Source organism: Anoplolepis gracilipes, chromosome 4, assembly GCF_047496725.1.
Source record: "Anoplolepis gracilipes chromosome 4, ASM4749672v1, whole genome shotgun sequence".
NCBI lineage: Eukaryota > Metazoa > Arthropoda > Insecta > Hymenoptera > Formicidae > Anoplolepis > Anoplolepis gracilipes.
Window position 1 is genome coordinate 8,737,579 of NC_132973.1, and position 16,922 is coordinate 8,754,500.

The window sequence follows — 16,922 nt, forward strand, 5'->3', positions numbered from 1 at the left end:
TTAATAATTTTTCAATCTCGATAATAGAAAGAGAGATGACATAATTTAATCACATGTTGCAAATCTGAATAGATAATTTGTTGATTTTTAACGAGAGTTAATACAGGAAATAACTATATAATAAGTACTTTAAATCCAACGAGCCATGATGACTTCATTATGATAAGTAACACAAATCCGCACGCTGTATTATCATAAATCAGACACGCCCCCGTTTGGCTTTGATTATCCGACATAGGTTTCAGTCGTCAGAGTTCTCACAAGTTGTGTTCAGTTTTTTTTTGGTCCCGCAATATTTTCGGAATTTAAAAGATTATCGAAAAGAATATAAATGATTGATAAAATATGCGTATAAAATAAATCTCCTTACCGTTTTATATATGTTTGCGCATTTGATAATTAATCGAAGAGATTTGGATATCTGTTACACGTACTGACATATTTATTCAATCGACTGAAAGTTATTACAAAATCATGTTTGATTTTTCCGCGTCGCGTCATAAACTTGTGTTGTGCATTATCTTGATCTCGAAATATTCCGCTGCTTTTGAGAAACACTGGCTTCCGGATTTGGAATGGCAAACCGCAAACAACTGGATGGATGGTCAGATTCCAGAAATCGACAACCGAGTAATTTTCCCTCAACAGACCCGGCATGCTGTGGGTATCGCCGGAATCGACAATTTAAGGCTATCTGGAATTGATTTGCCCAGTCAAGGATTGTTGGTCCTGCCTAGAAACGGTAAACTACAGGTGAGGGTAATTATAAACTTTTACGAAAGAGAGAAAAAGTATAGGTAAACGGTTATATTATAATTTAAAAAATTGAATAGAAACAGCAAAAAAAAAAAAAAGAAAGAAAGAAAATGTGAAGAACGAGATGATGATACGTTCGATCGCCCTTTTCCCCTATTTAATGCATTTGCAGATGAAAGGTTATTTATTTACGGAATATCGTAGTAGCCGCTTTCTGTAATCGTTTACGGTAATTGCGATATTAATGTTTTAATGTTAGCGTATTATTTGCTCGCTCGGTTAATTGCAAAATCATTTACTAGAATATTTACCATAGTAATAAAGATCGTAAAATATAGAGTGATAAAAAACAGACGTAAGATATTAAAATTTATGCAATTTAAGTGCAACTATATAAATCGTATCTAATATTTATAATTACGCCTTTTACATTTATATATAAAAATAATACGCATGCTCTTGGACGTGTTGCACAAGTTGAGCAATTGGAGAGCAGACCCAAAGGTCAGTAAGTGGTCGAAGGAGGGTAATTTCTTCTGGGCGGATCCCGCAAATTGGAACGGTAGTTCGATAGCGGCGCCGCATCTCGAACGCGTTCCTTGTCGCCAGGACGATGTCGTCCTGCCAAGCGTGAATCGCACTCTAAGTGTCCTTTTACCCGTGAGAGAGGTAGAGGTGAGATCGATTCGGCTATCGAACGAGAAGCTGCCGTTCTTCGAGGATGAATGGATGGATTTTCAAGATCGTAGAGAGTTCTCTACGAGAGGTAGATTTACCGTAAAGTGAGTCCCGCCGCTTTTTCTTTTAGAAATGTCTATTCACTTAAAAGTGTATATTTCAGGCGAAATTATTTTTTTCCAGATACACCGAGCTGCAGCATGCGTACCTGACTACGCAAGAATGTCGGAAATGTTTCTGTCAGGGAAACTACCTGAGCGACTATCTCGAAGAGATCTGCGCTATTCAAAGGCCAAGATGCGGATTCACAGACTGCGAATACCCTTTAACAGTGAGAGATACTTCTAGTTGGGATGAAAATATGAAAATTAATTAAATTAATTAAATTAGTACATATTGTTAAACATGTTTCGTAGGTGGAGGGTCACTGTTGTCCTTATTGTGGCGGTCGTGTTTCCACAACGGATCAGATTTCCTTAGCGATGGTGCAAACCGCAGCAGACGAAGCTTTAGACGGATACACGGAGAAAATTGCTTGGCATACCAGACGCAGTTGGAATGGAGGTGTTGAGGTCCTTGTAAAGGAGAAAGGAGATTATTCCGGGATCGTGATACAGGAAGCGGTGGAAAACCTGAGAGAGATGTTGCAAAGTTAGTACACTCTTCTGTGATTGAATTTTTTAAATAAATTTTTACGTGAACCTTGAGGCACGACTGATTTTTATTATATTTCGAATGAAAATAACGCGATTAAAATTTTCGTTATTATTTGGATAATTTAAAAATTTTTATCGCGGAATTATGTGTGATTTGTTTCAGTTTGCAATTACGTGTATACAAAAAAAATATATATATATATATATATATATATATAGAGAGAGAGAGAGAGAGAGAGCTGTGATTAACATAAACTTTTTATTTATTTTGTTCTTAATATTTTTGATATCGATATCGAAGTGGCGCTGAATGACACCTACGGCGGCAACGATTTTTAATTTAGTTTTATAATTGGAATGCGTAAACAATTGCGATCGAGCAATATCCCACTTTTTTATTCATATTAATTGAAATATGATTTATTTTTGGTGAAAGTTTGATTATATTTCTCTTGCTGTACACAGTTTCAATAAACTAAAACATTTATTTTAATTCAATTTCAATTTCAAGCAAAGTTAAAAAAACATTTTGAAAATAATTGTAAATAAATTTTTTACTTTTTAATCTTTTTATTCGACATTATTTATATAATTATAATATTACATAAATATAATCAAAGTTGCTCTAATAATAAATAAAGTGTGATTGAATTATCGAAAAAATAATTATTTATAAAAAATCTTATTTTAATTGAACAATAAGGATAATAGATAGTAACAAACAAAATTCTTTTTAACGGAATTATTTAATTTTTTTTTCATTAACTAGTGATATTGTGAGTTGATTTTTAATTATTTCAATACAGGTTTCCAACCTATTATTTTTATTTTTATTTTGACAAGTCAACCTATGTGTCACTTCTTGGTCTAATCAAAGGAAGAATACATCAACTCAACAATTTCTTATAATCAAACTTTATGTTTAATTTTAACCGATTGACTAAATAATGATGTTTACCTTCTCCTAAAACTTTCGTATAACTATTTGCTGGCGTCATTTAATGATAAGTTAATGTACAGTTATATGGCTCCAAAAAGCCCGTGTTTTTTCTCATCTGTTTTTGTACTTTTGTGTTGAAGAAGGTCATAAAATTGATCGAAACGTACGTTAGTATAATAGATTAATTTGTTACTTATTGTTAGAATAAAAATTGTTTATTGTTAGAATAAAAATTTTGACGCACTAATTACAGCGTTTGCTCTTTCTCGCCATTTTTCTTAATTAACTTAATTTAATTGTTTTTATAAAATATTTTTTTAGAGACGAGAATTCACGTGACGAATGCGGAGACTGCGGGGGCAGCTATGAAAGATTCTCGATTAGCTGTTATACTCGGACCCCTTCTTGGGACGCCTCTCGTCGCGATCGCCCTTTTTCTGCTGGCCTTTTTGTACTTCGGTTACTCTTTGGAACAGTAAGTGTGCCTTCGTGTAATCGTTATTTTCGCGTCTATGAGTCAACGCAGTGGTATTCCAACAAAGAGAATTATAAAGCTGTCGCTCTTGCATTCCGCTTTATAAATTCAATATGTTTCACGGGTTATGAATACCACCTGCCGTGACATGCCCGGCCTCGAACGCCCGAGAAATCGTGTCAGCATTTGGCGTTTCACATTGTATCCGTGATTTGCATACTCGGTCAAATGAAACGGCCGAGCTCAGCATTCAGTCTGTTTAATGCGCGAACAAAGCGTTGTTAGCCGCAAACTTTGGCGAATTTAAAGGCTCGCGCGAGGAATGGAATTTTTTTTTCTCAAGTATTTTTTGCGCGACAGGAAGGAAGGAGAGAGGGGGGTAAAATGTGCCGAAAGAGCTCTACTTCTCGTTTATATACCGATTACATCAATATTGTCATTAAAATCAACGGAATTGAGAAAGGAAACTTTTTCCGGCCTCTTTTCGCGATCAGCTGCTGCGTTCGTGGGTCGCCTACTTTTATGCAAATACTCCTCGGGAGTAATAATAATCGCACTAAGAGGAATGGAACGTGATAAGAGAAAATGGAAAAGGAAAATAAAGTTTTGCGGACATAGGGAGTATCGAGCGCGCAGCTGTTCGCGCGAGCGATTGGTAGGTACAGCGGGGATGTAACTTCCAGATGAGTTTCGATCTCAGCCGCCTCTCTCCGATCTGATGGATCTCCTATTGACGGTTTTGCACGTCCGTAAAGAGAGTGGGAAAAGCAATTACGTGGATTACCAATGCGATACACATGTGACGTGTTTGCGCCCTTCTTCTATATCTGCCCTCATTTCCGGCTATAACAAAGTGCTCAGGGAATGCGATATTGGCTTCCTTCCCAAGGATGTTTGAAAGGACATGCAAGGAAAAAAAAAAGGGAAAGAAAGTTTTCTTTCGCGATATATCTTTATTCCGTTAACTTTTATGTAGCAAAACAAACATAAATCGATTAAAAACATATCGGTCGCGTTATAATATAAACTTATAACTCCATTCGTAGTGTAAAATCATCTCAAAAGTAACTGTTTGGATTTAATGGCTCTTAAATTGGGTGAGGATAAAACATTCTCTCGCGTGACGTAGATAACAGGAGTAGTACGATGTAAGAGCGTGTCGTAGGCGTTATAAGAGATATAAGGGGTAAAACGAGAAGACGCGACGGCCAAGACAACGAGATTGCCTGCAAAACTCCATCAGTTCCATCAGCTCGGTCGCAAATTCGCAGCTGACAAAATTCCGCCCCCGAGAGTCACGGCTATTAAATTCGCGGGGAAATGGAAAACGTCGAACTCTCCGGGATCCTCATTTCCCTGACATTCATCCGATACGGCGAGAGGGCGAGAGTAAAACAGAAAGAGAAAGAGAGAGAGAGAGAGAGAGAGAGAGAAAGAGTCGGCAGGGCTGCGAATCGTACGGCGCGGGAGTATTTTAATTCGCGAAATAGCGATAGAAGTAAGGGCGGTTTAGCAACTCGCTCCTGCGTTCCCTCGTTTACGGATTTAACATTTTCCAACGCTAACTCCTTTACCTCGCGCATTCCCGCACAACTCGCTTGGAATCACAAAGAGCCGTTCTCCGCGCGCGCTTTCGCTCATCTAGCATTTAATTAGTTCAACTCCCAGGGCGGCGGGCCGACCGAGCCGGTCGGTTTATTATTGCTCTTGGCAGGCTTCAAGCCGAATTGAATTGGCCGCCGTATAATTTTCTCGGCTCACCGAACAACCCGTTCGAAGCCAAAGTCTTTGAAATTAAGCTCTTTCTCCTTTTATTACGCCATGTGGTACTTATATTTGCATAAAACATATATATCTTTGATATATAAATTTACCTTATTCTAATAAATTTTAAGTAATAATGATTTTTACTACAAGAATACGTATGCTGCTCGAACAATATGCGAAACACTGTAATTAGAGAGTTTCTAATTATTTATTTTATTTGTAGAGAGAATTCTTTTTTATCAATTTTTTTTTCAAAAGATTTATCAGACTATATAATTATATTACTTATCTCGGATGTATATATGAAAAAAAAGGGTTCGCGCGGCGCATTGTGTGTCTATTGATCTCCCTGACGGAATGTAATTTTTGCAGCGTTCTCTCGGGATGTATGGAAGCCGTCTCATCCGTCCGTGATGGAATTCGGACAGACAAGCAGAAGCACGGGTTCGCGCGTTTCGAGAACGTTCCCGAAGGCAATGTACGGATTGCCGACGTTCCCGGAACGAGCGGACGAGAGGCTGACGATGACGATGTCGTCAAGGGAATAACGCAAGTCGCGGCTGGCAGGTTCGAAAATCCTCTGTACAGATCTAAGAGGGAGTCTGAGATTCGTAAGATTCTCGATGCGCCTCTCAGTCTCGCCACTCTTAAAAGTCACATGGATGATCAATTGGAAAATAAGAAGATGGATACTGAGGAATAAGAATGTCGTTATTCAATTATGTTGTATTATATGACACTATTTAATTAAGTTGTTTAGGAAACTAATTAATTAAGTTTCACAATCTCAATTGTGCAGATAAATGAGATTATCGAATAATAATATATATTACAAACTTTTAATAATATATGTTACAAATTTTTGAAATTTTAGATTGGCTTAAAAAAGATGCGTCACACATTCTTCTACATTTTATCCGCTTCTTTTAAATGAAGATATATCTTGAATTTCCGCAAAGTCCATGCTTCACGCTTGGATCCTCTTTCACAAGAGATTCAGCGCATCGAGGATCTCTCGGAGGTTATCTATTTTTTCATTTATTTTGGCGAAATGCAAACGAAGCAAAGGGAGAACGAAACGGAATACAGGAAATGATAGGACTGATAGGATCTTTTTATACGTGTACACCTACATACATGTCGATTGTGATTGATTTGTTCCGGATGTGATTCGACGGAAGACTCGTATTGCACTATATTATACGTATATTCGCGTCGAGAGAGATATCCTTTTAAAGGTTTCCGTTGTTCTGATCGGAAACTGTACGTTAAAAAAAAAAAAAAGGGAAATATGGGCTCCTGGACGTATTTCATTGACTTCCGAAGAATTTATCACTTAACGATTTGCAATGGAAAAAGGTCTTCGCGTAGATGTACATAGGTATTTATATTCGTTCCAATCTCGATGCAACAGTTATCTTCCACATTTTTTTTAAATACGATAATAAATAACTATTTAATTATATATATATTGTTTAAGTGCTTTTAATGAAATTCTACACAAATATCGAAAGTATTTATTAATAATATCGGGCAGACAGACTTAATGTTTGAATATTTTCTCCTCAATAAAAAATGCGTGAAGAGAAAAACAAATACGGATGTTGAATTTGTCATGACAGAGCAGGTCCACTAGAATTATTCGACAGATTTAAATGTATCATATTTGTGTAAGAAATTTTAATAAATTATAGCAATATATTATACTTCAAATCTTTAAGATCTCTTGAAGATTTTTAAAACGAATAATGGAAAAACTTTTGCAAAAATGAAGAACATACATTCAATATATATATTGTGTGTGTGTGTGTGTGTGTGTGTGTGTGTGTGTGTGTTTGTCTTGAACCTATAAAATTTCATAAAACGATAAATCTTTTACATCTAATAAGATATAAAATAGAAATAGAGGAAGAAAACAAGAATATTTATTTTCGAGAGAAAAGACAAGGTGGTCAGTTTTGATTGCACAGTATGTAAATTATATAAAGTAAAATATTAGCTCACAAATATTTATTTCTTATTGTCGGACAACATCCATTCGAAATTGCGACAACACATGTTACATCCATCACGTGGACACCGCGCTTTATCGCGTAGCAAATTATACGCACATATAAATTCGACATGGTCGAATAAAATATATATTTATATTTATGTATCTTCGTTATAATATATATATATATATATATAGGGATTCTCTGGATAAATATAGACGCCTAGTTACACGATATATAGACGCGTGACATTTGTACCACGTAAGAGATAAATGGTAAGTCGTGATAACGATGAGTCATGATAGTGACAAATGTATCGTAACAGACAACGGTGTAATTTTCTTCATCATTTCGAACGTTTATGATTTGTCGTAAAATATATCATCTATATATATATATATATATATATATATATATATATATATATATAATCATCTTTATAAAGTTTTTTCGTAGAATATATATTAACTCTTTATATCTTCGATAAAAATTATTATTCTGTTGCTTTGTACAGATATATATATATATATATATATATATATATATATATATATATATATATATATATATAGTATGATCTTTTCTTTATCGTACGCGCGTATGTCGAATTAAAACCAAATATGTACGCAGACGAAAAGAATGATACTTGCAAAATCTGCAAGATATATTAAAAGTGCCTTTTCATTCACATGTACGTTAACGTCTAATCGATTTACTATCACTTGTTACGTTTATTGACTTTTTCATTGACTTTCCTTCAGCAATATATATATATCTTTAGCAGATCTTTTTATTAAAGTCCCGGCATCGATTTAAAATGATATTCAATCTTTTCGCATAAAAATTATTATTTATTACATGCATATGCGTGTACAGTCTGGTTTACAAAAGACAATTAGCGATAAAGATGCATTTGATGAATTTGGATCAATTTTAATTGGCCAAACATGTTCAGCTAATAATATAAAAGTGGAATAATTTATTTTTAATTATTAAATACAACATATATAAATCTCAAGAATATAAATAGATGATTTTGTATGGCCATTCTGTATACGTATGCATTTTGCGCTGGATTATTATACGAAGAATCATGATCGAAACATTAAGTAATATAATATTAATACAACGATAATCCCTATTCATTCTGTAAACACTCATGCGAGGTATGTACGATCCTTTAATACAAATAACCGTCTCTTGGTCACGCGATACGACACTAAATCCTAAATATTTATTTGGCAATTACGTGAAGAAAGGGGAAGAAGAAAAGAAAAATAGAAAGAGTTCTTATCTTGTGCGCATTTTGGTCCCTTTCCACGACTTTCATGCGGTAAATAATCGCGAGATTCGCCTACATATGGAGTACATCTCGCGCAATCTTATCCTATAATCGTGAAACAAAATTATGAAGAAGCAATAAAGATGATGACATAAACGGACGGGTTTTCCACGCACGATGACGCTCGATTAGTTTCGGCTTTAAATCACAAATACATAATACAGCTTCACGTTCGAGAAACGGCCACGAAATCAGGAGTCTACAATTTTTTCTCGACCATTTCTGCGTATATAAACGACAGCAAAAACCTAATCGCCGTATAATCTACTTGCATTGACTTGCAAATGTAACGTGAATTTTTTAGACAGTTTATCTTGCGTGGACAAGCGTAAGATATATTCTACATCCGTGAATTTATATCTTACAAATATTCCTATTACACGCTTCAAATTGGCGCGAAATAAATTATCGTTGCGCACAATCGATCATCTTGAGAATCGAGCAATCTAACGTCTGTCGGCGTTAACGATAATGTCCTAAGAAAATAGCCACATCGTCGACTTGATATAGAATTGGTTTTACCAAATCGCGATCTGCATCGATATAATCTTATTATATAAGAAGATATCTTACCTAGATGAAATGTAAATGCAATAATTTTGTCGATAACGTCGAACTTATTTTCACTTCGCAATAAAATAATCATACTCTCTTCTTTTTATCTATAAAATATATGTCATATATTATATTTCGTAGCATGTATACGCACACACATACAATAGCATTAACGCAAAATCCTTTGACAAAATTGTGTCAAAGTGGACTAAATATCGATATATATTTTCTCTTTATTTTGGACCTCAGGAATATTCCTTTGAGTCTTAAACGATTTAAAATATCGTCACCGTCTTCGATGACGAAGTACAATGTAGTGAATAATCAGAAGGTCATTTATATTTGAGTTCTTTTTTTTTAATTTTTCGTTGCATCGAATTAGGCAATAATTGCTAAATGATTTTTCGTAACATGTATTTCACGGCTGAAACATCTGAATACAAAATCACCATATTTTTTAAATCTTATTAAAATTAAAAAGAACTCGTATTAAATCTACAATAGCGAGAAATAAATTAGTCGTCTAAATGACCTCTGATTTGCAATGCAAATTGGAAGAAAGATGAAAATAATGTCTGTAAAGGCACTCCTGGCGAAAATATAATAATGTATATAATCGTTATAAGAATATACATATATATTGGTGTTAAAAGCCTTAAATTGTTGCCAGGAAACACTGAAGCGATTTGCAGTACTGTGTAAATTCTTCAGTCGCGATTGCGCTGTAAAAAACTTCGTCGTGTGTATGAGGAAGACATTCTAGGAATGTAAAGAAATTGCACTAATCCCTAAAAATATACTCTGTTTAAATCTGTGACTTAGCAACAAATCATTCTTATCAATATCTCTAATCCTTTTTATTCAAGAATATAAAGAACAATTGTATAATAAGAATAATAGTCTGCATATGGAAGAGCAAAAATCGGCAAAAACCGATATCTAAATCCGTGTTAGCGCCGTTGAAAATTAAAAATTTTCATATGTTTCGAGGCTTTATAATTTCTAATTCCCCAGAATAATAACATCGACATATTCGCGAATATTATCGTTACAATATTTGTAAAAGCTAAAATCAATTTCTGAAAAAACCCAATAACATCAGAATGAAAATTCGATGTTATCAAATGTAGATTTGAGCCGTTAAAAGACAAATAAATCTAAGATTGTTGTAACTGTAGTAGAGTCTGAAGACGTTGTAACTCTTTTAATAATTCACGATTCGTGTCTTCCAGGCAGTTTAACCTATCCCTGTAGGAGGAATTCTCATTTGTCAACTGCGTGACCTTCTTCTCCAAGTTGTCTACATATTCTTTCTTTTTCCTACGCGATTCTTGCGCTGATATCTGCAAAATATATTATACAAATCAATATCTTTCACATATTCGTTATATTCGTGTTTTACGCAGTTTGGAGTTAATGTTTTATCTCAAATATACACAATATATAAAACGCTATTTTTTATATACCTTGTTCTTGATTTTTCTTCGTACTTTCTTTAAAGATTTTTCCTCCTGTTTCGTCAAAGGAAGCTTTGTGGGTACTGGATATCCCTCCGCTATCAAGGTTCTCTTTTCTTCTTCTGTCAACGTCAACACGCCCGTCGATCCTTTCTGTAACGCCAATCTCACGTAAGTGTTTACATCATATATATATATGTGTATATATATTGGATCAATAAATTTGACAGTAAAAATGGATTGTTATTTCGTGGGTAGAGCAAGCGACAGTAGAAATAAAACATGTAAAACTCATTTATAAATAAAAGCACCGAATTTGTTTATGAAGATAACTTTGTTGATAAGACGCGCTGCACATGCGCTAATAATATAGGTGCTTTCCATTTATATCAAAACTCAAATAAATCTCACTTCTGTCTTTCTTTAACATGAATGTTGAAGAAAGACAGAAGTGAGATTTATCTGAGTTTTGATGTAAATGGAAAGCATCTATTATACGTAGTAAACAGGCAACTCTTGGTTTTAGGATCAGAAAATAAATTTTTAGAAATATATTACATATTATTAGAGATATAAAAGGATATAAATGTGCATTTTTTTAAATACATAATATATAGAATATTTAAAGTAACAAAATCTCGTCTTTTTTCACAAAGTCATTACCAAATAAATGAAGGCTTTTAGAAGTTTAGAGTTAAACAAAATATTAAAGAAAAAAAAGACAAATAAGAATCAAGCACAGTAGGTGTGCAAATTATTTCATTTTAAATAAACAATCTTAGGAACTTGATATATTACTATTCATAATAATATGCGAACATTTCGGTTAATTTTTTGTCTCTTTTCAGCGCAGGTTCAAAAAATTATAATCGTAGATTTAATAAGTAAACTATAATCGAATTTTAAGTACAAAAAAATAAAAGTATATCAAAAATGTAAAACAATGCAAAGTCAATATAAAAATGGTTTATAAAAATTTGCTTATTAAAATGTCTGTCATCTAATCGAAATTGTTAAAAAAAATGAGCGAAAGAAATCCTAAATTAGCTTGTATGCCATGAGAGAAATTGGTTAGCGATTATTACTACAATTAATTATTTTATTAAGTTGGTTATGTATAATTGTCTCTAGATTGACAAGTAATGTGACTGACAAAATTATAGTAATAATCGAAAGGTAATAAATATGTGTATGTATTGTATATGTATACAATATATACACAAGCAAGCAATATTGACATTCAAAGTTTAGGAAGCCTATCTATAACATTTGTCAAATGTAAACATTCAGTGTTTGTTTACAAATTGAGGCTGATTATCTGATTATTTTTAATATAAAAATTTAAATAAATTAAGAAAAAGTTATCCGTGCAACATCACGTCAGCACGAAGACTAAAGTTATTTATAAAGTAATGATAAACAAACCCAGGCATCAGGGCAAATTCATTAAAAATACTTAACAATATTGTTGTAAATCGGATTTAAATTTTCAATGTCTTTTTTTAAATTAATTGAATTGTCATAAATCTTAATCAAAAACATTTCCGCAATTTTTCTCTTCTTAGTGTGTTTTTCACAATGCAAAATTGTGTTATCCAATTAAAGTCATGTGTAAAGTCTGTCCTATGTATGTTGCGTCACAGTCCTTGCAGTCAATTTTATAAACAATATCTGTCCTGTTAAGTCTGTTTAGTTTGTCCTTACCGCATTTTATTAATGTATTAAGTTTCTTCGGTATCGTATATACAACATTTAAGCCTGTATCCATGATCATTCTGCCGATGTTTTCGCTTAAGCCTCTGACATAAGACATTAATACGCACGAGAAGATGTCAAATCCGCCGGAAGATCAAAAAATTGACCGAAACATTCGCATATAATTAATATAAATAATATGTCAAGATCTTAAGATTGTTCATTTTAAATCAAATAATTTGCGCATTATTTATCGCGCTTGGCTCTGATTTGCCCTTTTTTCTTTAATATTTTATTTAAAGTCCTTTAATAAAACTATTTGACAGATAATATGTGCAGATAAAAATATAAAGAATAAATATTGCATTTTTTCAACTATAAATCGTTGATTTCTTTTGAACGCAAATTATTTATTGTTTCTAAAAAAATATTTTCATATTATCAGTAACAAAAATATAAAGATGTAGAAAATTTTTTCTTTCTCAAAAATATTTTTGCTTCTTAATAATCGGTAATTATTTATAACCGTGCTAAATTCCTCAGCTTAATGAATTTAGCAATCCGCTCAAAGTCATTGGCGTCAAACTCCTTTAAATGATGTCTTACCGGCTGACAGGAAATCAGGGGCGTATGAATGGGTTGTCTGGTGGTGTGAGTGCTATTGGTGACGTAAAGCCTCGGCGCCAGTAAGCCCCTGAGATTCTGCGTAGATGTCTGGGAATCTCGGCGTTCAGGCGAGCAGGAAGCGGAAGCGGTACCTTCGCTGTCGGAGCTTGCGCTGCTGGGAGGCGTCGGCGGCAACCCCTGTCTCGACGCACGTAGGGTTGTTTCTTTCCCTTCGCAGATTACGCCATACTCTTCGATCTCCATATTCTGGAAATAATTGAGAATGACAATTACGATAAATTTGTCATCGTTCATTAACAATTGTTTAAATAATAACGCACAATTTAATTAAATTTACAAAATTTTAGTTGTTTATCTTTTATTATATAAAAGATAACATTTTTTAGTAAACTTTCTTTTTGTATCCTTTTTTTTGTAATTAAATTTAATTGTAATATTCTATTCGATTAAATTAGATTAATTAAAACGCAGCGTAAATATTGAAGATAATACGAATGGCTAAACTAAATTTAATGTTTTCAAACATTTTATCTCCCACATCTATGTGTGATGCAAGATATCGATTTAATCAGAGATACAACTGACAGTACTCTTCGTCAGAAATATACCTGATAGTATTCTTCGTCATCCTCCTCGCTATCACTCATTTGTGAAAGATGAGTTTTAGTAAAGTGAAGACTCTGCGGTGACACTATTGTTATCGTGTTCTTATCGTCGACCATATCGCAGTTTGGTTGACAAGGCGCACAGGGACTGGCCGGCGCGCTAATAGGTTCGCCCTTGATTTCCAGACACTCGTTATCTTCAGGTACTAGATTGTTCCTCTTGAGGATTACGGTCGAGGTAGAGGATGACAATGACGACGACGACGACGACGACGACGACGACGACGATTCGATCCGGCTCGAAGTACTGTTTATCGAAATAGCTGGAAAACATTCTTCTTCCATATCTGAAAAAAACAAACCATTTTCTATTGAATTCTTTTTTCTATTCTTTCTTTCTCGTAATTTTCAGAAAAAACATTTTTAAAGAAAGATTAATGCGAGGAATTCGAAAAAAAAGGTACGACAAGATAAAATCTTGTTATACTGCATTTCCGATGTTATGTCTCGTTTAGAAAGAAGGAAAAAAAGATTGTGTCGCGCATAGCATCTTACCATCGATTCTGCGAATATCGAGAGACTTTTGGTCCAGATTGGCGAAATCAATGGAGGAACTAGTATTCGATGTGCTCGAATCAACCGCGCCGGAATCCGAATTGGGCGTGTGAGGATTAATTCCTGGCGTCGCTGGGCTCGGAGGAGGACTTTGAGCCAGGAGGCTATAACTATGTTCGGATTTTATCGGTCGTGGTCCACCGAGAGCCGCATCTGTCATTAACCGGTCTCTCAGGACCACGCTATCCCTGAGGCTATTACCCCAATCCTCTTCTTTGGTACTCATTAAGACATCCTGGCTGAGTATCTGTAATATAAACAAAAATTTAATGAAATCTTAGAAAAAAAAGAAAGAGAGAAGGAATAGACAAATGATAAAAATAATTCTTTATTATGATAAAAAATTATGTTTTAATAATAAGTTAAAAAAGAATAACTGATTATTTGTAAATTGTTATTATTCTACATTTTTAAAAAAAATAAATCATGGCATTGTTTTTATATAGAATATCTGTAAAAAAAATTGCCAAACATTTTAAAGGTATACTTATTTTAAATAAAAAAATTTATTTAAAAAAAAAATAGAATATTATGTACAGTTATTCGCATGTAAAATTAGAAAGAAAATAAAGCTTTAAACCTATGACCTATGAATAATCCGTGTGTGTGCCACACCAGTTTATATACCACACTTTGTATACTATTCCGAGTCTCTGTATTATTATTCCGTTGAGACTCGCTCTCTAAGAAATCTGTTGTCACACGTGATAGACATCAACGCGATTCGCGTGAGAGAAGAAGGACAAATCGAACACGAGAGAGATCGACGATACCTACGCATGAGATTTCACTGCGAACGTACGCGACTCAATGAACACGAGGCAGGGAGCAGAGGGGGGGATGACAGCGTCCGCGATTGTCAATGGCCGCATCGTCTCGCGGCGAGGTGTCAAGGACCCTGCGTGCGCTTCTCTAAAATTATATACGCCAGTAGTTCCGCGTGTGCGGTCGCACACATGTATATATATGAAAGCGAAGGGGTAGGGCGGTTCGAGTGGAGCGGTCAAGTTGAAGGTCGCGGCCATCGTATCCGAGATGGTCCAAAAGTGGCCGTCGCGTCGGTAGCAACGGTTCCGTCCCTCCTGCCGACCTAGCAATGCGGAACCCACGTTAGACCCCCAAGGTCGAGACGAAGGGGGGTCCTGCTTTAGTCTTTCAGTTCTTCTATTAACGACTCGCTGTTCGCTGTTGCTATTAGCTACGACGCTTTTCGCTTCGCTGCCATTCCTCCGTTTGTTTTGCAACTCTTCGTTACGCCGTAGGCTTCCGTTATGCACGGTTTGTCTTGTCTAAGCAAAATTCCAGCTACGCCAATGATATGACTCTGAGCGATGACTCAAACGGTTGTTTGTTTGATGTCGCGTATTTATAGTAGAGAAAGCTTGTGATGACGATGATTTACTGATTTAAAGGAATATTCTATGTTCTACGTTGTTTCTTCGCTTTGATCGCAATCGATCGAAGCAGTTCTTCGTTAACATGGCGTTTCACTTCCAACTCACTTTAATTCATCCTTCCGTTTGCCTCTATGTCAGTCCTGCTATTCATCCTCTTCATTATGGTCCCCCTAATTTGGTTGGAAATGTAGTAATTTTCTGCAAGTGGATAATTAGTTAGAATGGAAGTATTTGCAACCAACAACCCGGAACTCTCTTAAAACTCACTAGTCATCTTTGCTTTCCTCCGCTATTCTCTTCTGTTTCTATTGTTCAAATCTTTTCGCGAAAGTGTTTATCTTTATCAATCAGCATCGTAATATCTTGCGTAATAATTCATTGCGTACTAACAACAGCTAAAGGAAGTCGGGAGATTTGTAGATAAAATGTAATCTTTGGAAAAAAATTATATCGTTGATTCGAGTAAGATCAGAATGTCGCTGCTGTTTACGGTCAGGTCGATTAAAAAAAAAAATATATTTAATTGGTTCCTCTTCCTTGGAAAAATATCTCGCATCCACAACGCATCTCTCCCCGTAAAGATTCGCAATGCGGAACTCGATTCGCAAGGTCACGACACACCACTCTTCCTTTTCCTGTTCCCTTCATCCTTCTCGCCTTCATTCGTCTCTTCTCTTCGTCCTTTTGCCCTTTTGCTCTCCGTTACATGTACTCCGCGCGTTCGCGCGGCGGCCAGTACTTATCTCCCATCCTCTCACGTCTCACTTCCGGCGGAAGCGCGTCTGTAACGGATTGTCCTTCCCGTTGTCTTTTTGGAGATAGGACAGAGGATACACGACCCCCTTTTTGCTTCGTCTATGTTCTCCATCCATTTTAATGCCTTATCATTAATTGCTGTTCGTACATTGCATTTGGATTTGATTTTCCGATTGACGTTTCCGCACATATAAGAGATATGCGATTGCTCATTCATGTGAATTGCTGTAATAAATTTGTTTTCGCGCATTAATATATTAACAAGCAAGATATTTTTTTTTGCCTCTGCGCGATAAGAAGTAACGATGCTTACAACATTCATATCCCATGTTTAATGCGCAGTTCTGAAGAAAGATTTATGTGATAGTATTTTTTATCGTATCAATGTTGTTACAAGTCTTTCAATCTTCTCCTTAATCCATCGGAGAAATAATAAGTTCTTGAAATAGATACAAAAATGCATTAATCTTTCCGTAAATTTATTCTCCTCGATAAATAATAAAAAAAAGCAGACATTAAAGATTTTTTTTTCGCAATTTTGTATCCACGTGTCGGGGAATCTGAATGATCATTTTCAGCAAGTATTTAACAATACAAATGAGAAAAT

General features: G+C 34.8%; 2 protein-coding genes across 3 annotated transcripts in view; one reads left to right on the forward strand and one right to left on the reverse strand.

Annotated features, from left to right (window-relative positions):
* Positions 1 to 229: 229 nt before the first annotated feature.
* Positions 230 to 7,118, forward strand: LOC140665443 (protein amnionless). 2 transcript variants are annotated; one of them, XM_072891588.1, is made up of 7 exons: positions 230 to 753; positions 1,234 to 1,538; positions 1,618 to 1,765; positions 1,851 to 2,085; positions 3,352 to 3,505; positions 5,645 to 5,839; positions 6,147 to 7,118. In XM_072891588.1, exons 1-7 carry the CDS (start codon positions 475 to 477, stop codon positions 6,154 to 6,156), a joined length of 1,326 nt encoding a protein of 441 aa, XP_072747689.1. In that variant the 5' UTR covers positions 230 to 474; the 3' UTR covers positions 6,157 to 7,118. The 2 variants fall into 2 exon arrangements, with proteins under 2 accessions (XP_072747689.1, XP_072747688.1); XM_072891587.1 differs by lacking the exon at positions 6,147 to 7,118 and having other exon boundaries at positions 5,645 to 6,122.
* Positions 7,119 to 7,175: 57 nt separating this feature from the next.
* The window catches only part of Creba (Cyclic-AMP response element binding protein A), a 28,401-nt gene continuing 18,654 nt past the window's right edge, over positions 7,176 to 16,922 (reverse strand). Inside the window, exons 3-7 of the mRNA XM_072891590.1 lie at positions 14,103 to 14,409; positions 13,551 to 13,894; positions 12,922 to 13,188; positions 10,630 to 10,773; positions 7,176 to 10,506 (exon numbers count right to left, since the gene is read on the reverse strand). Of these exons, the coding sequence (XP_072747691.1) occupies positions 10,321 to 10,506; positions 10,630 to 10,773; positions 12,922 to 13,188; positions 13,551 to 13,894; positions 14,103 to 14,409 (1,248 nt within the window). The 3' untranslated portion in view covers positions 7,176 to 10,320. The remainder of the gene's footprint in view (positions 10,507 to 10,629; positions 10,774 to 12,921; positions 13,189 to 13,550; positions 13,895 to 14,102; positions 14,410 to 16,922) is intronic.